This window comes from Anser brachyrhynchus (assembly GCF_964034855.1).
Source record: "Anser brachyrhynchus genome assembly, chromosome: 3".
In the NCBI taxonomy this organism is placed as follows: Eukaryota; Metazoa; Chordata; class Aves; order Anseriformes; family Anatidae; genus Anser; species Anser brachyrhynchus.
In genome coordinates this window covers 45,963,140-45,987,987 of record NC_137696.1, presented here as the reverse complement: position 1 = coordinate 45,987,987, position 24,848 = coordinate 45,963,140, and the positions used below count along the sequence as shown (strand labels likewise).

At 38.6% G+C, this 24,848-nt stretch overlaps 2 protein-coding genes across 5 annotated transcripts in view; one reads left to right on the top strand and one right to left on the bottom strand.

Annotated features, from left to right (window-relative positions):
* Positions 1-208: 208 nt before the first annotated feature.
* TBCE (tubulin folding cofactor E) lies at positions 209-23,457 on the top strand. Of its 2 annotated transcripts, none has more exons than XM_080588331.1 (16): positions 209-518; positions 2,090-2,174; positions 10,825-11,010; positions 13,149-13,237; positions 13,955-14,054; positions 15,464-15,566; positions 16,479-16,555; positions 16,855-16,950; positions 18,325-18,389; positions 18,479-18,543; positions 19,013-19,165; positions 19,615-19,768; positions 20,286-20,354; positions 21,334-21,393; positions 22,752-22,843; positions 23,087-23,457. In XM_080588331.1, exons 1-16 carry the CDS (start codon positions 224-226, stop codon positions 23,177-23,179), a joined length of 1,782 nt encoding a protein of 593 aa, XP_080444457.1. In that variant the 5' UTR covers positions 209-223; the 3' UTR covers positions 23,180-23,457. The 2 variants fall into 2 exon arrangements, with proteins under 2 accessions (XP_080444457.1, XP_080444458.1); XM_080588332.1 differs by having other exon boundaries at positions 10,825-11,014; positions 13,153-13,237.
* Positions 21,948-24,848, bottom strand: part of B3GALNT2 (beta-1,3-N-acetylgalactosaminyltransferase 2) — a 32,109-nt gene continuing 29,208 nt past the window's right edge. For all 3 annotated transcript variants that reach the window (XM_080588334.1, XM_080588333.1, XM_080588335.1), the window contains exon 12: positions 21,948-24,614. In XM_080588334.1, the coding sequence (XP_080444460.1) occupies positions 24,480-24,614 (135 nt within the window). In that variant the 3' untranslated portion in view covers positions 21,948-24,479. The remainder of the gene's footprint in view (positions 24,615-24,848) is intronic.

Here is a 24,848-nt window from a genome sequence, read left to right as displayed (position 1 = left end):
GTCAATGGTGGGTGCCTGTCGGCCTGTGCTGCCTGGCACTGCTTTTTTGCCCTTTTCTTTTGCATTTTTTTTTTTTTTTTGCATTGCTTTCCTTGCAAACGAACTCCACGCGGAAAACCTCGCCTTGCCGAACTACACTACCCATAACGCCACACGGCGCCGGCGCCTCGCCCCTTTCACCCGCGAAGGCGACTCGGGCAGGGCCGGAGCCGGGTGCGGGCCAATGGCGGCCGCGACGGGGCGGGGCGGGGCGGGGCGGGGCGGGCGCTGCCAGTCTGCGCAGCGCGGAAGGCGCCGGGGCCCGCAGGCGCTGCGTGCGCTGCTCCTACTGCTGCTGCTGCTGCTGCCGGCGCTGCGTGCCCTGCCGGCGCTGCGTGCGCTGCCGGCGCTGCGTGCGCTGCCCCTGCCGCTGCCCGCCATGAGCGGCCGCCTGCCCGCCGAGGCGCTGGGGCGCAGGGTGCTGTGCGGCACGGAGCGGGCGACCGTGCGGTACGTCGGCGGCCTGCCTGCCGCGGCGGGTAGGTGGGCGGCTCCGGGGCGCTCCTCGGTGGCTGTTAACCAACCCCTAGCCCTCGGAAGTCTGTGGTTGTCGGTTTAGAAGTCCGAGTTGCCGCGAGGGTGGGGCGGCTGCTGGCGCCTGGGGGAGGATAGAGGAGGCAGGAGAGGTGGCCGGGGACCTGTAGGCTCATCAGCCTCACCTGAGAGCCCGCAAAGGTCATGGAGCTCGTGCCCCGGGGATACATTTCCAGGTGTGTGAGGGGCAAAATGGTAGCTGGGGGTGCTTGTCAGAAGGGACAGGTCCTTCTTGGCCAACCCGGATACCCTTGTGATGATAGGACAGGGAGTGTGGACAAACCAAATGGGGGATATGGTATCCCTTGATTTTAATACGGCTTTTTATGCTTTCTCTAATAAAAAATTAATTTGGAAGCTAGGTAAATACAAGGCAGATGGAAGGACTGTTAAGTGGGTTGAAAGTCCGCAGGTCTGTCAAGCAGAAGTGTGGTAGTCAATGACATGACATCTGGCTGATATCTGGTAACATACAGGTAACCCAGAAGTAAAGTCTGGGGTCTGTATTGTTCAACATCATTGTCAGTGTCATGGGTAATGAACGGAGATCACCCTCAACTGACTGGTGTAACAAAAACCAACCCACTTAACAGCCCTTCTTGTTACAGCCTTGTATTTATCTAGCTTCCAAGTTAAAACCCAAACCACCCTTAACTGGCTGATGTAACAAAAAGCAGAACTGCAATCCAGAGCAAGCTTTACGAACTTTAGGAGTGGGCCTAAGAAATTCAAGGGGTATGAATTTTTGCATGTAGTGTGAAATAAACCCATGTATTGCACTAATAACCTACAGGATGTGTTGTAAAGCACTTGGGAGGTAAGATGGCTGCTGTGATGGATATGAACCAACAGTGAGCTCTTGTCACAAGCGAGATGTGCATTGGACTGGGTTACCTTGGAATGCTGAACATGGCCAACAAACTAAGGGAAGCTGTTGTCTCCCCTCTGAGGACAAAGGTTTTAGATAAGGTTGCACTTGGAATAATGTGTCTGGTTCAGGTCATCCCAGTTCAAGAGGGATGCGGATAAACTGGAGAGAATCCAGTGGAGGGCTGCCAGGGGGGTCAAGGACATGGGCAACGTGTCTTGTGAAGAGAGGTTGAGGGAGCTGGGCTTGGTTAGCGTGGTAAAGAAGGGAAGTTAGGTGGCATCAAATAGTTGTCTATGGGCGTTTGAAAAATGGTTGCAAAGATGATAGAGCCAAATTCTTTTATAACAAGGAGCAACAGCCACAAACTGTGTCTTGAAAGGTTCAGATTGGACAGCAGGAAAATCTTTTTCCCTACAAAAATAACATGGCTGGAATAGGCTGCCCAGAGAGGTTGGAATCTCTTTTCTTGGAGATTTTCAAGAGCTGGCTCGGTAGAGACTTAACTGTCTAACCTGATCTAGGGCTGGTCATAATCTCCTGCTTTGAGAGGGAAGGTTAGGCTAGATGAACTTCAGAGGTTTGTTCCATAATGTTTCTATGGCTATAATGCCTTACATTTGAAAATGTATCTACCGTATTTTTCAGGAATTTGGCTTGGAGTGGAATGGGATGATCCTCAGAGAGGAAAACATGATGGTACCTACGAAGGAACACAGTATTTTAAATGCAGGTGAGTTGATTCCCATTGTTAACATGTCCCGCATATTAGCAATATGGTTATGCCCTTTGTCAATTTCTCAGGCAAATCCTGTTGTTATCAATTGGCTGATATTTAAAAAATAAATTAATTTGAATGCTGTGACCACCTGTGCCAGCTCTTGCATTGTTATTGATCCAGTTGTAGGGATTAGACTATGGTAAACAGTCGGAAAATACAAGTTGTGGTTTCAGAGGTGGGTAATGAAATGTGATTTTTTGGATGTTGTTAGTCTTACCTTAGTAGGCCTTTATCTTCTACTTCAGTAAGAAAGCCAGTATGTCCTGCTTACCTTTCTTATGTAAGTGAAGTATTGGTCTGTATTAACTGTCTCAGATATAGTTTTGTTTTGGATTTAAGATAACTTGCACACGTATTGTTAAGAGAAAATACTGAGTAACTGATAATGATTGGATGATACTTGTACCACTCAGTTACTGTTAAGTAAGTTCACTTGTGTTTAATGCATGCAAAACACAGTGTAGCTGTGTGGACTTCTATTTTTATTTAATTAGTATATGCATACATTAAATATAATATTGAAGACTCAAGCACTTAACATGTTTGAAATTGGGGAATGCAGGACTCCAGGGCAAACAGCTGCAAGCTGTTGATTGCCCTGTCAGGGGACACTGCAGCTGCTGAAAGTTTGGGTTAAAGAAAATACCTGGGTGAATTCATAGAAGAGAAGTCCATCAATGACTCTCAAATACTCACTGGACTGCTAGCTCAGTAAGTTCCAGAGCAGACAGTTGGTGAAGGATAAGAGAATACTCTGAGGCTGTATCATTAAAATACTTGCCTTGCTTTCACATTTTTCCCAACCACTTTCTATTGGCTGCTTTTGGAGAAAGGGTGCGGCATTACGTGGATGTTTGTTCTGACCAATGGATCAGAGCCGATCTTATATTAATGAGACAAAATGGAGACAAGATTTATACGTCTTTTTTGTCTTCCTCTTATGTTCCCAGGCTGGTAGTAACTGTAAAAGGTCAGTTTGATTACTATTTGTTACAAACTTTGTGAGTGCTCATTCAGGTAAAATAAATCTAATATGAATCAAATTCTGTGACAGTGAACACTTACATTTTCAAAAGCCTTCAATTCATTCTGAAGGAAAATGACAAAAGAAGGTAAGTTGTCTGTGGTCTTGCTTTAGGATGTGTGTTTGCTTTGGTTTGTTGGAAAATGTAAGACTTCTCTGAAATTAATTCCTTGTGTTAATTATATTGAGAAAATTAAAGTCATTGATGAGAAGATAAGCAAATTGTCTTTTCTCCAACTTGCATGTGAATGAAACTCATAAGACTAGCTGAATGAAGTCAGTCCAAAGATTTGTCTGACAATGGCTAATAGCAGATGACTGCAAGAGCGTGAAAGAACAAGAAAAGTATGTAGCAACAGTCTTGCTAGCTTAAGCTAGACATGGTTCAAAGACTTTTCTGAGCTTGAGGTAGTTGTATATCTATTTTGCTCTCAGTGGATGATTCAACGGAAAGAACTCTTTTATGTGAATTTCCTCCAAAAGAATAATTAAAAACATGTAGTCGTGCTGCATGTGTTTGCTAACTCTAGAGCATGTGTTTTCAGCTTGTGGAAACTGTAATTGTTTCCATTTTTATGAGCAGATGAGTCTTGGCACCTTCTCCAAACTGAATTATAGCTCTATGATATGGAAGGGACTGAGAACTGTACTGTTGCTGTATGTCACATAGAAGAAAAAGAACTGAGATCAAAATTATTATTTCTATATTGTGGAAAAAAGTCTTCTATTGGCTGAAATATCTCCAGGGGGACAAATGGAATACACTGAGGTAGCAGAAGAGGCTTCTGTACTTGTGTCAAGACCTGATAGTAGTTCCAGGCCTGTTAGAGAATATACTCTGCTATCAGTTCACATGAAAGTTGTTCTCAAGCCAGCAAGCAGAGCTGTTTGGTCTCAGACTAAATCAACAGAATTTACCTATTAAATAATTCAAAACTAAGAAGTAGCTATTTTGAAATCCTTTCTGGGAATACTCTCTGCCACCCTTAGCCAAACAGGGAAGAGGTAGATTGTGTTCAGTAGTGCAAATCAGAATTCTTAGTCTGTGTCTTCTTAACTTCCACATTTGTGCATGGTGGGAGCCCTGGAGACCTCATTATGAGAAAATGAGATGATAACATAAAATATGGTCTTTGGAAAAAAACGAAGAAATATGAGAACTGATTCACTAGGTACAAGGAAAAAAAAAAAGACAAATAAGGTGAGGCTTAAGGAGGATAAGGATATTTTTGATGGAAGAGAAGAAATTCAACATTCCTGGATTTTTCCTAGCTAAAGAATAGAAAACTATGGTCTTTAGACAACAGTGTCTTCTGAATTTGTTAGCAGAAGTTCCTTTTTAAATGCCTTGAATTCAATTGAAGCAGTTTCCAGGGTAAAGGTGGTTATTTTCTGCAGTACGGGAAATAATAGAAGTAATCATTAGTATGCTCCCAGGAAACATGAGCTCAGAGAATGCACTCAATTTGTGTTGTAAAAAATCTGCTTTCTGAATGAAACTGCACATATCCATAACAACTTTAAATGTAGTGATATTTGAATATGTTGTTCATACAATAGCTGTTCTTTGTATTCTGCTTTCTGGAGTATGTCTGAAGATTAAGAGAACAGACATAACTTTCTGTATAAATGAATGCCTTATTTTGTCAAGAAGATGGTTTAAAAAAAAAAAAAACAAAACAAAACACCAAAACCTCCAAGTATCAACTCTATTTTTTTATCAAACAATAGTAGTAAATTTTTACATTGTTTCTTTTATAATGAGTATATATACATATATAAGAATAAATAAAACTTCTATGTTTTTTATATATATATATATACATATATAATCAAACCTTATCAGTAGTATCCTTTGCTTAGAAGCCTGCTTCTCTAACTCCTTGAATTCTGATAAGCAAAAGCAGCTGATGGAGTACCTTAAACTGTAAACAAATGCAATGAAAAGACAAGTTTTTATTTTTAATTCTTCCTAAGGTAATTTTGAAAGGGGTGCTTTTTAAAAAAAATAAATCTTTCACAGTGATGTTTCAAGATGACATCACAAGAAGAAAACAAAACTGAATATGAAATTTTCCTTACCGAAGGATCTTCTTAGTAGACCTCATTTGGATAAATCAGTGGGTCTGCAGACAGCTATATGTAGCCTTTGGAGTATGTTTTGTGGAAACACCATCTAAACCCATATGTTTCTTGGCAATATGTATGTCTGAATCATATATTATGTGATATGGATTCAACTTCATAAGAATCTGAGAACCAAAGAACAACACAGCAGTGCTTCAAAAGTATGCAGACATCATGAGCATGTTCATCAAATCTGGAGTAGCTGGAAATGACAGTGCATACTCTAGTGGCATTTTTTTGATTCTTCTTCCTGATAATAAAGTCTTGTTTCCTAATAACTGAGGAAGCTATTATTTTACCTGTCAGCTGCACTAGTGTATCATGTAATAAAGTAAGCTGTGTTCTACAGCGCCTCGAGGGAAATGAGAGGTGAATAATCGAGCCTTAAAGCAGTGTTAAAATGTACACACAGTGATGAACTGCTTTCAAAATGAAGTTCTGGTCGCACACCCCCTTTCCCACAGTGACACGCATGTCCTGCCCTGGCAGGTGTGGGTTACAGGGGCAGGCACCTGCCCTGGGCCGGCGAGTCCCCTAGGTGCGCGCACCTCCTCAGGGGGACGCGGGCACTCCAGCTTTCATGTCCCTGCATTGCTTCCTGCAGTCTGCTGGTGCGTCTGCAGGTAGGAGGCACCCCCAGGTTCCCACCTCCATGTTGAGAGGTCGGGCGTACAGTTTGCTCCCCACCACGTCCATTCTCTCGCTGGGCACAGGCTCACCTCAGCACCTGACCGCGGGCAGCTCTGTCTGGCCTGGGGAGGCCTGGGGAGAGGTCGGGCTGCTGGCAGGGTGACTTGGCAGCTTCAGACTGGGTCTTGACTGCTGGTCTCATACCCTCTTCCCTCTCCCCCCAGGTACAGATGTTTAGTTTTTTTTTATGCTTCCTTTCAAGCCAAGTCTTCTCCCCCCCCCCCAGAAAAAGTCTCTGTGTAATTCCCTGGTTACTGCTTAATCTGGCAGAAAGGTCATCTTCCTCCTTAACCGTACGGGGTTTTTGGACAGACATCCTCTCAGACAGTTTCAGGTATCCCATTCACACACAGTGTTTACACGTGCATGGCTGTTTTAGCAGCTGGTTTTTATCCACACCATTTTGCTGGGGAGATGTTTGGATTCCCCTGTGCTAGCTGACATACTTCTCTGCTTACCACATGAGCTGGGAGTGGCGTCCTGTTTTACCACACAGAGTTGATTCACAATTGGAAGGGATGTGTTCTTTCCTGCTAAAGAATAGCTTTGTTCTTTACAGAGGAATCCTGATTTTATTTGATTTGATTAAGAGCAGTGTGCTGTGCCGAGTGGGCATCCGCGCTGGGCCGGCATCAATATGGTGGCCTGTACCAAAAACAAACCCACAACCTTGGCGTTATCAGCTGATGCTATTGCTAGAAGTATTGACCCCATGAAATTGTCACCTCTTTCCCCAGGGTTGCCTTTCAGAGGAGGACAGAGAAAAGGAGGAAAGTGCAGTAACTGTAAAACTTGCTTCTGTGATGCGTTCAGCCAGGCAGAATTGCAACTGCTTCTCAGCTCTTCAGGACTTGTTTTTTTCCCTTTGCTTTATTTTCTTCTGGTGGGAATTTTGACTGTATATTTTTGTAGTCCTGAAATGCCAAGCTAGCCTTGCAGAGGCATTACATGTTTTCAGTTTCTTCTTCAATGAATTTTATCAGTTTTGAGGGGCATGTTTTTAAATTTACAGACAGCACTTGTGACCATCAGCTGTTACTGTTTGCATGGCATTTATGTTCCTGCCTAAAAAAAAAAAAGATCTGTTTATATTAAATTAGACTCTCTCTCCTTCAGGAATGACAGATTCACCTCCAGGAATATCTGCTTAGAACACAAACAAATTCTTCAAATACAGGGAGATGTCAATCTCATTTTAGTGTCTATGAAGAAAAAGCAACTTAATAAGGGGAGCGTGCATTCCCAAGATTCCTTTTAGCCTCCAGAGATCTCAGATAGGAAATTTGGATTGTTTCACTGTGTGGTGCTCTACCCAGCTGAGATTTCTGCTCTCTGCTGGCAATGGAAGGGTGTTGAAACAAAACTGCTGGCCCTAACCATTATTCAAATGTGTCATGTGCACCAGCAGAGCCTTCAGATGAGCATCTGGAGCTGCAGATGTCGTGGTTTTATTTTTTTTCTTTCCTTGTTTTGTGGAAGCTGAGACAGCTTTCATGTCTGTGTGACTGAGGTAAACTTATGAGAACTTCAGTTACTTGCTGATGTTTGCAAAGCTTCAGCTGTACAGTCAGGAACTTGATACACCATAGCAGATTAGTCCTGGGTGTCGCTTACAAACCTTGTTTGATGTCACAGCTATCACAGTCTCTATTCAAAAACAAATTGGAAGGGCTTTCTTTACCAAAGTGTGTAGATTCTTCTGAAGTCTGATCTATTGAGGACCTTCCCCTTAAAGGAAAAGACCTCTTTAGAGTTCATCCAGACAAGATAGGCACGGATTCAAACAGCTCTAATTGGTGACACCCTCTGATCCGTGCGGTGTGTGTGCCTCCAGCCATGGTTATAATTGCCTTGAGGTAGTTGTTGCGAAACAGCCAGTCCTGAGCAAAGAAACCCTTCCATCTACCTTTACCATCCAGGCAGATAAAGCTGAGAGCTCTCCTTGGCTGAGAGGCATGCTCAAACGTGTACCTGTTGGCAGAGCACAGCTTACGTACAGCTGTGTTGTATGTCGGGCACTGAGAGGTGCACGTGTGTGACATCCACTGGCATGTGAAGAGCCATCATGTACCTGTGATGGTAGGCAGTACTGCTACTTTGTTCTTCATCATCAAATAAGAATGATGCCAGATATTTATTCTTTTTCCCCCCAGGGAAATGGTTAAACAGCGGAAACTGATAGCTTACCTGAATTTTAATGAGTATCCTTCAAGGGCCCTGAGCATGCTAGCAGATGGGCTGTATTGCTTCAGGCTACTGAGTTGGGAATAGAAAGTGCCCTACAAACTGTCTTCTGAGATTGGGGTCAACCTTCCTATTTTAAAAGTCAGTAAGAAGTGTCACTCACTCGCCAGAGCCAGGTGGTTGCCAGAGCCCCACTTGGGCATATTCCAGATTTTCTGTTTAAGGAGCTGGGGTGTGTCCACGCCACTTCATTTCTGTGCGGTGCATTGTCCTGGTTCTTGGACCTTTTGCACACATCAGGGCAAAATCCCTGTTCTCTGACTTCCAAACACTCGGCTTAGGTCAGGTTGATGATTAGTACTCACATCCTACCATCTAATGGTGTGCACACTGGGTGACTTCTTGGGTTAGGAATTACCTGCTTGTTTCTCACTTGTGGAGACTGACGGCTGATAGGTGTGCTTCTTCACGAGTCCAGGTGCTGTACGTCGGTTGTGGGACACATACATGTGGCTTGTACAGCTCGTACTCCCTAGCGTGAAACTTAATACAGGCAGTGTGTTTTAGGGAAAACAACTTAAAGGTAAGTGACCTCTCTCCTTGAACATGTAGTCATTTTGCCTGAAAATAGGTTCTTATTGCAGCATCTCCTTTTCTGTCCTTCTCTGTGACAGTTCTTTAAAAAGTAGATCAAATTAGTAAAATAGAACTGAAAAAGAAACTTAGTCTGTGGAATGGATTTGAGTATATATTTGAGTGCAGAGGAATAGAGATGACAAAATGGGAAGAGTCGAGGTGATAGGAAAAGGGATAGCAGATTTTGAAATAAACATACAGCAGGATCTAGGGTAAACTACAGGTAAACAGAACAAGAAACGTTATTTATGGAGACCCTAGTGGAATCTTGCAGCATCTGCCATCTACAAAGCTGTTTAACTTAAGTAAATGCAAGTGTAGGAGTGATGTACGTCACGTGTAAGTGATGTTATAATTAAGGAGTGGAAATGTGATCTTTTGTTTAAAGAAGTATTGTTAAGAACAAGTCACATAATTTTTACATTAGAGGAAATTTGACATTTGAACTAAGCAAATGTTTGCAAACTATGAAGAACTTCAAAGAAATGGAAGGAAAGGCTTAAGAGAAGTTTACTAGATCAAAAATGTCGGTAATTGAAAATGCCTGTTGAATATGAATATACACACTGGCTTTACATTCTCTGGGTAAAAATGCCTTTCTGCATGTTTTGTAACCATTGTACTCTAAATTTAGTTGCCACAAAACTAGACTGAAAATTGTTTTTAAGTAAATAATATGTTGGTTCTATCTGGTTCTTTAATTATGATATGAGAGTACTTAAATAAATACTAGAAATGTTAATGAATAAAACTGGCACAGACAATTTCCAGTACTGATCTTTTAATGAAAATGTGAATATGTGGTGCCAAAGCTATTCCATCTACTTGCAATAGGTCCATAGGATTCATGGCCTCTAGTTACTGTTTTTCTGAGAGAATTTTGGACTCTGTAGAGTTGATGATGTATATTATGGTTTGCTAATGAGCCACTTGACGTTTACATGCTGTTTTGAAAAGAGGAGTTTTATTTACGTAAGTGGTTTCATCCTCCTGAGTACTTTCCAACCAAAGTCAGTGCTCTTCTCAGCTGGAAGGCAGGCAGGTAATCATAACTACCAATTTTCTTCCTGCTGTTTTCTGGCTGATCCCCCTATCAGATGCTCCATCTGTTCTGTGATACCATTCCCACAACTTGTCTTTGCCAGTTCATCCTACTGTTTCCTTTCTAGTTTTGATAGAAATTGTCAAAGCAATTGCATGGCAAGAAATTGCCATGTGTTTTTGAGCTCAAGGGAAAACTAAGAAACTTCACAGAACTCTGTAGAATGTGCATTAGCCAGGTAATTTTGTTGAATATTCATTTTCAAAATTCTACCAAGTTAGTATTAGATTTTTTTTTTTTTTTTTAAGTTTGAGTTAGTATAACAAGAGGTACAATTTGCATCTGATGTCATTTGACAAAGCTGCATTCTCTTAGAATTATGAGTGAATTATTCAAGTGAAATATAGTGAGGGAATGCTGACTATTCTGATTCCTCTCTTCTTCCTACTATTCTGAGTATTCCTCAGCCTTAAGCTGAGCTAAGGCTCCAGACAAGTTTGTCATATGATTTAGGTATGTTTGTGTTTGTCCATAGGTAGAAACTTATTTTCTGGGAAAACTTAGTTCACAGTGAGTTTGGAAACAATGGAACGGTTATTCCTGATAATGGCACTGACATGGTAATCTCGATGTGTAAGCACGTTTGGAGATGTGGTACTTCAGTTCTCATAGCATCTCACAGCGCCAACTCGCTGGGTCAAACGCTGTCAATGATACTTTGCAAGTCTTGCCTGGTTTTGCTGAGTGGGAGTGGTGCTCTAAAATTAGCCTGTAAAATTTCCCTTTGACTGCTTTGGTTCGTGGTATTTTTAATAAAGTAATAATCAGTACTTTTTATACTTTCTTAGTTTATCATTCCTTTGATAACTTTTCACTGTTTCCTGGCTGTTCTTTTCGAGGCATCCCAGAGGAGGATCATTTATCCGGCCAAACAAGGCAAATTTTGGAGTAGATTTTCTCACTGCAGTAAAGGACCGATATGGGTTGAAGGAGCAAGATGTTCAAAATGGGACAAAGAATACATTAGTATTGGGAAAGAAGACCGTGGAACTTATTGGCATGGATTCTATTGCAGAACAACAAAGGCAAGTGTGTTATATCAAAATCTAGGATACATTGCTGTTCAACCATAAGGAAAGAAAGATTATATGTTCCTCAAAGACTAGGGTAATTATTCCATAGTTCTTGGAGTACTGTTTCCTCTAAGAACATTCAAGAAAGTTGGTGATGAATTATAAGGTTATTTGAAATTTCTGATACTGATTGTATAATTTTACATGATATACTTTATCTGATGTGATTGTAAGCTACTGCCAAAAGAGATAACCTTACTTGTTCCCTTTCTCTGTGTCTGCTGTTTACTTGAACATGAGATCTGGTGTTACGGAACCAAAAGGTGAACTGGTTCAGCTCATTGATCTAGTATGAAACCATTCTTTGTTTTCTGGGTTAGTTTTCCATTGGATCAGTGAATTGGCTCAAATTGTACAGCAACCACATAGTTGCCAAATCGGAAAACTCTAGGAGAATGCATAGAGGGAAACAGGTACATTTCTCTTTTGGCAGCAACTGGTAATTAGACTGGATTAGGTGAAATGGCAGGCTTTCTTTAGGCCCCTAAACTTACTCTGAAATTTCTTGTTAAATTAGTCAAGATCTTGCACACAAACCACGTTCAAGTAACTTGGGTCTACAAATACTGCCATTCTTTATCATGTTGGTACATTTTTATTTTAGTGTGGCATTACGGCAGGACAGAGAACAGGTTCCTGCTGATGATAAATGATAAATATCATGTTATTGAGATGGAGAACAAATTTAATACAATAGACAATTGCAATACAGTGTTTTTGCTTGAGATTTCAATGAATGGATGGTAAACTGAAGATTTGGATAGCACACAGTTAAGATGATCTGCATATCATCAGTAATGTCTTTTATAACCTTATGTTTACCTATACACTTTGGTGGTCCTTTTAAAAATGATGGATTTTTATATTTTCTGAGTATTGTACAGTATTTCTTGTTTCATCTTTGTTTAATCATATCAGCACTGACTATGTAACTAAGAGAAGGAAAGCAGAAAGTCACTGTACTGCTAGTAAAGATGTCTTTCAGTCAGTTCATGTCAATGCTCATTTATCTAGGAGGCTAAGAAAAAATAAATAACATAATGATGTGTAGTAGACTGCAGTTCTAATGACCTCCACCACCAGAGAGGTAACAGCTCAGTAGGTGGCAGTCTCCTCTCTGGGACCACTGATGTACTCCCTTTGCCTCCCATAACATACTTACCAGTAAAAAAAATCCCTCTTTTTTTTTGTTTTTAAAGTTATATAAAGAATGCTCAAATAACTTAGAACCCCTTGCAGAAAGTATTACCAAAAACAAGTTTAACTTGGAAACTCTAACTAAATTCCATTTTGCATAGCTACAGTTTGTTTTATGACTCTTTTTTTACAGTTGGGTAAGTATCAGTTGTTGTTGTTGTTTTTTTTGTGAGGAGGCAGAGGAGAGGGGAGTGAAGGGGAAGAGGAAGGTGGGGGAAAAGTAAGAAATCGTGATTCAACCAGACCTACTTTGCAGTATGAGAATCCAAGGAAGTATAAATATCCAAGAAAGATACCACAATGTTCAGTGCTAATTCATAGCATCATCTAGGTTGGAAAAGAACTCTAAATCATCAAGTCCAACCGTTAACCTAGCGCTGCCAAGTCTACCACCAAACCATGTCCCTAAGCACCACGTGTACGTGTCCTTTGAAGACCTTCAGGGATGGTGACTCAACCACTTCCCTTGGCAGCCTGTTCCAGTGCCTCACAACCTTTTCAGTGAATAATTTTTTCCTAATATCCAACCTAAACCTCCCCTGGTTAACTTGAGGTTGTTTCCTTTTGTCCTATTGCTTGTCACCTGGGAGAAGAGACCTACCCCCACCCCACTACAGCCTCCTTTGAGGTAGCTGTAGAGAGCACTAAGGTCTCCCCTGAGCCTCCCTTTCTCAAGGCTAAACCACCCCAGCTCCCTCAGCTGCTCCCCATAAGACTTGCTCTCTAGACCCTTCACCAACTTCGTTGCCTGTCTTTGGACACACTCCAGCAATTCCAAGTTCTAAAGGAGGTATTTATGAAAATAATATTATTTGGTTGTAATAGCCAGGTGTTTATATAATGTGCTTATTTCTGTTCAAAGATAACTTAACAGAATGTTCTTTCTCATTTAGCCAGCTGAACCTACTGGTAGATATCTCGGTGCGTGAGTGTGCAGTGAGCCATGCTGGTCAGAAAGAGGAAATCAGCAGAACATGTGGTAGTATCCTTTTTTGAAGGTGCTATATAATATGATACCACAAAAAGTATATATTTTAGCATTCCAAGTGTTCACTTCAAAGAATGAGGAACTGTATTTGTATCCTTTTATTAAAAAAAAAAAAAGTTTTAAACCATAGTTTATGTTTGGAAGCTTATTTCAGTGCTTGCAGAGTTAAAATGTAGAAGCCTACAACTTTTGAGAAGGAATGCAGACTGGATGAAAATAGCAATGTTGTCATAGGTTGCTACTGTGACTGCAGTTCCAGACGTTTCCAGCAACGCGATTTTTTAAATTTTACTCTAGAATAGATAACCACATAAAAATACAATCGATAGGTTCTGTAGGTACCCCAGGTGTCAAATACGTAAGAAATAATGTATTAAGTATACTGCATGTTGTAGCTATATTAGAGAAACAGAAAGCATATTTGTTCATTTGTAAGGATTGGTAAGAATTCCTGTCAGCACAAAAATTAATCCATTTTTAGATTTATAAAGTTAAGCTCTCTTAAGTCATTTTCGTACCACAGAGCAATGTACCACAGAGCAATTTGCTGTAACTGAGTGGTAGTACCTCTTAGGGCAAACAAACGTATTCTATTTCTGCTTATTTGATTAAAAACAAAACAAAAACAAAAAACAAAACCCACCCTAATTCTACTGTCTGAAAAAGGAAGTTCAGATTTGAGATGATTCTTTTCTTAATATGAAATTTCAGATATCAGACATATAAATCTATCAAAAAATCTGTTGTCATCTTGGGATACAGTCACAGATATTGCTTCTCAAGTTCCAAATCTGGAAACACTTAATATCAGGTATATTCATATTTGGGTTTCTGTACCTTTGGGGGTAGGGACAAAAAAGAAGAGGCTCTTTTAGATACGAGGTCAGCTTTCGTAAGATAATTGAATGCCTCAGTACTGGTTTTAATTGGAGCTAAGTTTTTAAATACTTTTTTTTTATCATAATGTCCTTAAACAACAAATACATATGGTCGTGTATGTGATCTCTGTTGTCCTATTACCAGCTTCGAAAGCCTTCATTGTGCAGTACACACAATGCAGCTAAAATAATTTTAAAGTGATGTAAGCTAAATTGAAATAAATGCCATGTTAGTATAATAACGATGCGAGCACAATTTTTGTATTTATTTTTATAGATAAAGTGACAAAAACAATTTTTAAATAGTTGTAGGTGTTCCATTTTCTTCAATATTTTGCACTGAACAGGTGTTGCAACCTGGGTGCTATTTGTAAAATTAGGATCTAACTTTGCATGAAGCATACGTAGTCATTTGTTATTATCAGCATACGTGAGAATACGGGAAATTTATTTTAATTCATTAGAATAATTATTTCATTTTAGCATTGCTGAGAAGTGTGGCCTAGGCTAACGGGTTTTCAGAAGTTATTTGTGATTTATTTGTGATAAAAGTGGAATGTAAAATGGAAATGATGGTGGAACTTGAAGCTTATGACTACAAACTGAAATAGTTTGAATTTGTTTTTTTATTGTTTTGGCCTTCTGTTAAGAGTTTATTTTAAAAAAGAAAGACATTACCAAGTAAGTCTGTTAATGAATTTTTTGTGCAAGGAATGTTGGAAGAATAAAATTGATTACCTTTCCACCAGCTCTCTCAGAGCTTGTTTAAACGGGAAAAAATTACTTACAAATATGTAAGTATAACTGCATCGAGAGATTTTTTTGTCTTAATATACAGGTAGATCATACTTCAAGAAAGAAACAAAAATGTCTTTGGGGGGCAGGTTAAGAAAGCTAGTTTGAAGTCTCCAGTTTTGAATCTTTTAACTATTTGATAGTGATATTTTTGTTATCGACAGTGGGTATCACATCCTTTTGTTTTACATACATTTTGTTTCAATCTAAATAGCTTCAATCAACACTAAGGAGTTTAAGCCCCAAATCAGAGTTTGTTTCATTTAATATTAATGAAAGTCATTCTTTTCACATTCAAAATTTAAGGAAAGAAAAGGGGAGGGAAGCCATAGATGAATAAATATGCATTTGTGAATTGGGAAAGTAAATAAGGAAAAAAGTTTGAATATAAATAATATTTTGTAATATTTTTAAATATGTGAAACAATGTCAGTGATTTTAAAAAAAATGCTTACATTATTTTTGTACTTCCTACATAATTCCAAATTAGTGACTTAAATAATTGTGTTTATTTAAGTTTATGGTGATAATTATTCTTTTTACACAGTGAAAACAAAATGAAATTTCCATCTACATCAATTTCTGTATGTAATGTATTTTCAAAACTGAAGATTCTGGCACTTAATCAGACTGAGATAACATGGACAGAGGTAATGACCTTCTTGATTTTGTTTTTATTTATATTGGTAGGTTTTAAAACATGTAAAGCACATTAAATATTTATACATTATATTCTTCTTCTGAAGTGTAATCATCCTCAGAAAAGGTGCTGTGACTTAACTGTATTTGTTGGAAATGTAAATTATATTGGCACTGGAGTCTAATGAAAAAATGTTTAACTTCATTTACATTTTTAAATTAACGAGTCAAGATTAAGCAGTTTGAAGTAAAATTTAATTTCACGTTCCAAAGGTTGAAAACTATTTGTTTCCTTGTACTTAGTAAAAGTTTAACTATATTTTAATGCATATATATGCATACAAATGCATATATACAAATGCAAAGAGAAAGAACATAGGTCAGTATGACATGAAATACTTGTTTTGGCATCACTTTGCATCAACATGAGATTGGCTTAGTATCTTTGCATCTACAGAAAATGCTTGAAATACATGATACCTAGTTACATGCAACACAGGCACAGCACAGAATAAACAAAGCTTTGACTTGTTTTCAGGGACTGAAACGTGCAAACATTTAAATGATTCTATTCTAACATCTTGTTTCATTAAGGATGAAGTCCTGTTGTTAAATACGTTAGCAGCGGGCTGTTTTGGGGCTATAGGGCCCATGAAGCCCATCTCAGTAGTGCTGTCTTCCAAGTTTGGAACCACAAATTGTGTGGCTGTGCAGAACCCCTTTGATTTCATCTGTGCTAGTAGACCTAGACACAGGAAAGCACCAGCTGGAAGAAAAGGAGGGGTAGGCAATCTCCAGTAGTTATTTCTGGTTTCGAAACCTACGATTTGTTTTGAACATGTTCTGAGGAAATCTGCATAAAGTGTAATCTCTGGAATAATTTTTCTCAACTTCTGTTATATTAAATTAAGTTTTGCTCTTAGGTCCTTGTTTGTGCTCGAGGATGGCCAGCAGTTGAAGAGTTGTACCTTACTTCCAATAATATTACAGTTTTGGAAAGGTAAGATAAGTAACGTACATGAGCTTTTTGTGACTGATGTTCTGCGAAGTTATATAGTAGATAGAGCTACGTTCCTGTAATGTTCGCATTACCATGACATAATTGTAAAATAAATGGTGCAAGCTTCATGTGGTGTACTTCAAAACATTTAAATAAGTAGGCAATTATTTGCATGCAGTCATATGCCTAGAAAACTAGTGTTTTCATTAAAAATAACTTTAAATATTCTTATTTATTTATTTATTTTATGTTTGTTTGGTGCGGGTTTGTTGATTTTGTTTGTTTTTTCAATGTGGCAGGCCTGATAATGTCCTGCAGACCCTGAAATTGTTAGACCTCTCAGACAACCAGTTACTGGATGGAAATCAGCTGCATCAGATAGCACATCTCCCCAGGTAGCTGTTAAACAAATTTGCTGGAAATTCTTTGTTTTGTTCTTATTCATCTTCATAGTTTTTGTTAATGGAAATATGATCATTTTTATGTTGCATGGAAGGTTTATGGAATCTTGAAATGGAAGCATTTTGCCCTCTTGAGGAGAGTAACTGCATTATTTAATTGAGCTATACTAATATAATCTTTTTTTTTATTATTTTTTTTATAAGGAAGACATTCTTAAGCTGTTTGTTATTAGATTTTTATTATATACTTATGAAACTAAAGTGATTTATCACATTACTAAGTTCTGTATATATTCGTATGTACACCTTTGTATCCAAGATAAAAGGACTGTGGAGTTTTTCTAGTCTGGCAAAGTAAAAGAGATGCAGAAGTGGCTTTTTAGGAAAAATTTTCTGACCACGACAGTGTCATAGAGGTTCATTAGTAGCTGCACAGCCATCTCGTGGTTGTTTGAGTCTGCAGAACGCTGGTGGACAGGTTGTTGGCAGGTGTTACTCCTGAGACTGGCACATTAAAGATCATCGGTGATGGGCAGTTTCCAAGAGCAGTTTACACCCATGCTCTCTACCCATTTGTCTTTTGTAAAGAAAGCAAAATACAGTGAGTTTGGAGGGAGTTGGCAATAATTCTCCTGCTTCTCTGTCATCTGCTTGCGATTGTTAACTATGGTGAAGGTTACAGCTGTTACTCTACTGGTAGTGTGTCACTATGTTTATATTGGTGTGTCCCCTGCACAAGGACTCTGTTTGGAATTTTCAGTGCTTTTTGAGGGTAGGTTAAAAACTTTGAAAGATGTGTACTTCAAATTTTATTTTTAAAAAAAGAAAAAAGTATAATTTTCATACTGCATAACATAAATGTATTTTCACTTTATTAAATGAATGTGGTGGTACCCTTTACACAGATTCTTCTGCTTTACTGTACACTCAGTAGCAATGTCTTTATGGTATTTATGGGCTTGAACTATGATTTGCTGCTCTGGGGGTTATCCAGGGAAAGTAGTGTTCCTTCGTTTTAAGAGCACCTCAGTTCCAGTGAATGGAATATTGGGGGACAAATGAAATAGAGTTGTTAATTTGCAGAATTATTATCTTGAGGTGTACGCCAAAATAGCAGCCATGAGGAATTAACAGCCTATTTTTAAAAAATTATATGGCAAATCACACCATTTAAATCCAGGAGTTATTTTGAAAGCTTGAAACTATTGTACTTATTCCTTGAAAAAAAGTATTCTCTGAAGTGTGGGTACTATCTATAAAATTGCTATTCATGATGCCAAAAGTTTATTAGATCTTTGTTTAAAATTTTTTTTTTACAAAAAATGTTCTGTACCAATTACAGTAATCATTGTATCTATTAAATTTCAGATTAGAACAGCTAATACTTAGAAACACTGGAATATCTTCCATACACTTTCCTGATAGTGAATTTGGTATGTAAAAGAAGCAATTTATTTATAGTTTTATAATTCTGTTTATTTAAAGTTTTCATTATTGTCTGTAAACTTATTCTTTTTCCTAGGACACAAGACTAAAATGTTTCCTTCATTAAAACGCCTTGCAATAAATGACAATAAAATATCGCAGGTAGGTTAGATTGTGATGGTTTTGCATTTTGTATATACATCTATCTTTGTTTAAGAGTAATTCACAGTTTGCTATTTTAATTTTTTTTGATTGCTTGCATAAGATCTTGAGACATCTACTGAATTCTTTGATCACCACAGAGGGATGATTTAGAATTTTAAAAGATTCTTGGCGTCTCGGTTAAACAGGTTTGTGGTAGTTAGTCCTATCCCTCCTCTACCTCATAATTCTTCTTGTGGAATTCTAATGATCTAAAATGCTGAGTAGTCCCTGGTCTGTTTAGTTTTTTAATTAATTAAATTTAATGCAATTCATAGCTAAATGAACAGGATGAAAGTACTTGGTTCTGCTGACCAAAAGAACAGTTTCTTTCATGGTCATTGTACAGGAAAAGTCGATGTTACTGTTTATTGTTCTGAAATGAAGTATGCTTTATGTTTTCTCAAAAGACTGTTCCCCTCCATTTCAGTGGTCATCAATCAATGAGCTTGAGAAACTGCCAAGTTTGCGGTCACTGCAGTGTCACAATAACCCTTTGATGGACACAGAGAAGAACCCAGAGACCCTTAGACAGCTAATTATTGCCAAGATAAGTCAACTGGAGGTTTTGAACAAGTCTGAGGTACGTGATGCATCAACAAATTGCATGAGTCTACGGAAAAATTGTTTTTAAATCATTGCCGTAGGAATTTATTTCTCATCTTCTTTTAAGATTGTGTTCAGAAAAGTAAAGTACTGATTATTCCATCGCCTTTAGCATAAAAGAGGGCAGAAACAGCATCTGTTCTGTAGCTACAAAAAATATCTGCATCATAATACAAGTTAACGTCTTGGCTTAGATACTCATCTATGGATCAGACAGTACATAGAGGTACAGAGCTCATAAGATTCTTAATAGCTTTAAAATGTACTGAATTTATGGATCAGTTAGTACTTAGAAATGGGGTTTGTAAGATTATTGGTAGTGCTAACATGTACTGAAGTGATTGTAAAGGGTCAGTGTCATGAAATAGATTTTCTTTTCTGGAAAGTCGTATCATTTTATTGTGCTCCGTTCCCGTGTCAGTACAGATCCTTCCTGCTGAAAGAAAAGGAGCAGAGCTTGATTATCGCAAAATATTTGGAAAAGAGTGGCTAGCAGCTGGCGGGAATTGGAACCCAGAGAGAAACAAACCGAGTGAAGAATTTCGTGCTGCCCATCCCCGATACGCAGCACTTTGCCTTAGTGAGTACAAGTAAAACGAGCATTTCCTCACTTCTGGCATTGCAGTAGCACTAGTTTTTTCTCTCTTCAGTTTGCTTCCCTTCCTCCTGATGCTTTTCCCTGTGCTCCTCCTGCCTTAGAAAGCCCCCCTGTAGGCAGGCCTGCACACGACTGGCTTTTGCTGCTGTGGGGCAACTGCACAGTGCTGCTGCTTCGTAACCTGTGCTCACTGCTTCAGCTGACATCTGCGAGCACCTGCCCCAGAACCCTACTGGTGCAGCACCGGGGGCTCTTGGAAGTGGGAGTGTTAGGCAGCACCTCCACCTGCCTGCCGCCTGCTCCGCTCCCTCCTAAATTGCACATTTCAGTGTTTTTATACAGTGTTTCTGCTGCTTTGTGCGCAGCATCCCAGCTGCTGTGGGAGCTGAGGCAGCAGGCTTGTGCCCGATCCAGCACCGTCACTACTGCTTATCTTAGGGCTACTGTTGGGTTTTAGTCTCAGAACTGATCACGTCAATGCGCGCTTTCCTTCACACAGAATATGGTGCACCTGAAGAAGGAGAACTGAAGGGACAACAGCCTTTGACTCTGAAAAATCAGCTTCTGAGTAAGAGCCCAGAAATGGTCAAAATTATTCTTTCTGCATTTGAAATATTTTATAAATTTTGTGGTTAGGGAGAACAAAGGGTTCAGAAGCCTCTGAGAGGTCACAGGGTTGCAGCATGTCATTCTGTTTTCTAAAAAATAAAGCGTTATCAGTGAGTTTGACTAGATACCTGCTTCTCTGTACTCCATCTCCTTTCCTCCCTATACCCAACCTGAATTATTTTCTTAAATAAGACTTAATGAGGAATAGATATATTTAGTGCTCTATTCTCACAGTCTCAATGACTTTTCCACAGAAAAGATTTGAGATTTTAACCTTAACAGCTGAATTGTTTTCTGATTTTTTTTTGTTAGCTTCTTAATTTTAGGACAGTCAAGAAAATTACAGCTAGCTTTGGTATTTGGGGCTGTTTACATATTTAAGCTAGATTAACATCCCAGATGTACAAAGTCACTTAGCTTTGTTTCCCATTTGATAGAATTGATCATTTTTTACTCCCTGTCCAAAATAGTATTTTAAGGCACTTAAATTTTAAGGTTTAGATGGAAGACTAAATAGAACAAGGAATGTAGTTGGCTAGACATACTAGAAACTTTTCTTAAGGGGTCTTAATTTCTAGTTATTTTTTTTAAAGTTAATAATTTCCTCAAAGTATGTTTGTATTATATTTTTAAGACAGTTTAAAGCAGGTTTTTGACCTGGATTAGGCAGTTTTAAATTTTACTGCAGGTTACTTTTATAAGTTAACTAGAACTGAAGCATTTTTAGGTAAACTTACAAAGGACAAAAATGAAAAATTAATTTTAATTTTTTAGAGAACAACTAAATGCTATCATAGCTGCTCAGACACAGGCTTTGTTGTAATTTTTTGAGAAGATCAGGTTGGGGGGGAATTGTATAAAAACAGACTAGAAAGTCTTTGTGCTTCTGACAGAATAGGGCTTACCTTATTCACTAATGCTTCACTGTTCTCCTTAAGCTTTGACAATTAAATGTCCTGACAAACCTGAACAGAAGCCAGTAGAAAAAAAGCTACCAGGTAAGACGTCTTCTCTCTTGTTTCAGCAGGTGATTTGTAGCTCCTTTTGAAATAACTGTAATAGAGAATGACAGCTGCCTCTCGCTTTGTCAGCTTCTGAAGATTCTGTCATATAAAGGAATGACAAAGGTAGAACGCATTTGAGAAAGTCATTATTTTTCTGACCTTCACCCAGTTACTTACTTTCAGTCCAGTTTGAAAATTGAAAGTTGATGCTTGTGTTACCATGTGTGCTGCTGGTTTCACAGTTAATGTGTATGAGGCAATCAAAGGCTAATTAATGGGTATGAACTGGTGGATGTATTTGCGCAGTAACAAGAACACGAAGTGGTAAGAGCCAACTATGTAGTCTGCAGTTCTAGATATTTAGGTCTAATATCTTACAAATTACTATAAATTACGTTAGAAATCTGATTCTGACCTATATCAAATTTGTCTTTTGTGAAATTTTAGTGCCTGTAGTGTCTACTAAAATGAACAAATGTTGTTCTAAATCAAACTGAAGTCTCAGAGATGTATCAGAATGTTGTCTGAAAGAACAGACTTACACAAACTTTATTCTAAAATAAAAATCACATTTATTATCACAAGTTGCATAAAATCAGATAGATACAGCTTTTACAAAAACGTTTGATAGAAAAATATTTGTCTAAGTACAATGTGTGGTATTACAGGAATAACTCACTATTGCTGTGCCTTTAGGTAAAGCTTCAAAAGAAGTAAAAGTTCAACCAAAATATTAAGTATATCTATTGCAAACACAGGTATCACCTCTGGAACAAACTACATTTACTCATTCAAGATCCATTACAAAAAATATCCTGCCATGTAACTGACTTCATAATAGAAACTGCTATACAACTCTGCTGGCAATTTGGTTGGGATAAGTTAATGTAGCAATATTTCTAAGAATGGCACTAGTTCCACAGTGACATTCATTTATTTGTGCTGGGAAAGCCAATTCCTGGTATGAAAACTTCAAGGAACAGTTACCAGATGCAGGTAGACAGAACTTGACTGGTACATGTCCCAAAGGTCACTTAGTTTAGCGTGTAGCAAATTCAAACTCAAAAAAGGCAAATTATGAAGCCGTAACACTTTAATTTGGCATGTGGGATCAAAACGCTTCAAATGTAGTAGCTTATTCTTGTCTGACCCACCAGAGATTGAACCGTTTTCAATTTGACATTAGCAGTTATCATTTCAGGTACAAAATACATTATTGCAGTGTTAGAACTGAAGCAGCAATACAGCCTTTCACTGTTGCTATGAGCAAGTATAGCTGAATAACTGGTACTTCGCTACAGCTCAGTGGTAGCAGCATTTTTCTAACCACTTGGTTTCTTTCCCTTTTCCAGAGTCCATGACTATTCAAAGGGTCAAAGGATTGCTCTATCGCCTACTTAAAATTCCTGGTTCGGAACTGAAACTGTCCTACGAAAGTTCTAAAGTGAGTTAAAATTAGGTAATTCAGCAACAAAATACTTCATGCTGCTAAAGGTCACTAGCATGTTCTAAAATACTACCTAATGAAATTGATTTCACTTAAGGAGGGCAGTCTTCCTGCTGTTAATTTAGGACCTGATTCAATGCCTGATCCTCCCTGACTGCAACTGCCTGATCTAAATTTGGTTTGCAATAACAGAGGTCTGGTAAGACTTAAACTGAAATCTTTTTTCCTTTCTTATTCTAGCTGGCAGGAAAAGAAGTTGAACTAGACAATGACTTAAAGCCTTTGCAATTTTACTCAATTGAAAATGGAGACTGTGTGCTAGTACGGTGGTAACAAGGAGCTCCCTTGATAGACTGAAGGCAAAACCAAGACGGGAACTGCAGAAGAGTTACGGACTGCCTGCAGACAGCGTGTACAACATGTGCCTGAACACCTATGGGAGAACACGAATTTCATACATGGCACCAGAGCACTATACAATAATACTTCCAGCTCCTAAACTTAGTAATTAATCTTTATGAAGGCCTTTGCTTTTGATTGAAGTGTCTTATGTGGGAGATACCAAATAGTGCTTAAAGTCTTCAATTAAATAAAACTCGAGGTAACCCTTTTGCCAATATTTTATACTACCTTCCCACTGCAGTGGTGAGAATTTGTTTGTATGGAACTGATACATGATCTGGTTGTGATGTCCTCACTTGTAATAGCTCTAGGACAAAATTAGTGCGGCACTGAAATAGGCTACTTGCGCTGTTTTCACCTACTTCCAAAGATCCTAAAGCAAAGAAGTGAAAAACAGCAGTAATTGTAGAAGTATCTACACAGCCTTATTTAAGTATTTAAGTATTTAAGGTCAAAATCTGACAAACCTTAATTCTACCTGCAGAGTTAACATACCACGGTGTAAGTCAGTTCTCAGTATACTGCAAGGCATTGATATTTCGTTTACATTCTTTAGTGTGCAGTTCCTCAATCTTATTTTACTTTCACTTGTGTACCACCAACTTCATACATGACAACACACTGAGCTACCAGAAAAACCTCTTAGTCAGGCTAAGTTTGCAGTACTTCAAGATTTGGTATAAGCAAACTTTGATTTATTTTTTTTAAAATATATATATATCTAAAGTGATAATGGTATAAACAAACTAAACCTAACAAATCCCAAACCCTAGCTGTCCCAGCCCCTGCACAGATGAGAGCAACCCCTCAAACTGCATAGAACCTGCTGCAGCAAGACTTACCAGACGCCCTGGTACTAAGCACAGCTCTCCAGTGGATCCTGGAACGGCTCTATACAGAGTTAAATCAGTAGTACTTTAATTTACAAAAAACAGGCTAGTTGGCATTCGTATGTGCATTTATTAATTACAAGTAGGTCTTTGACTTTATATAAAAAGGAAACTGTTTATTTTAAACATTTTGGTTTTTGTCAGATCAACATCTATACTATAGAAAATGAATAGTATCAGTCCACTTGTAATTATCAAAAGGGATGTGCAAATATTGTTACGCTTTAGTTGAAACCCAACATTAAAAGATACCTTAATATTCTGTATTATTCCAAGAAGGAATCCCGATGTACACTTTTCCATCCTTATTATACGCTACCCTGTTTTCCAAGGCAAGTTCCTCATCTTTCCTCACATCTACAAGGATCTCCGCACAGCTCCTTTACTCTCCAGAGCTCTCTCAGTTCCTGGGGAGAATACTGAGGGGAAGACAGCATACCACTCTCACATGCCTTCTCACACAACCAGAGACTATCCTGTTAGAGAGACAACAATTTCAGTAGTTCTTAGAAAGAATTCAGCGCTCAACAAACTTTACTTCCAAGAATCAGGTCTTCATTGTTTATAGCAATACATTTTGCACACAAAGGTCACCAACTAGAGGCATACTTCCCTTTCTGAGCTGCTAGAGCTATTCAAAGAACTTGCAGTTAGGGGATGGAGGGTGGTTTTGCGTTTTTTTGTTTGTTTGTTTTAAATACATTTTAACA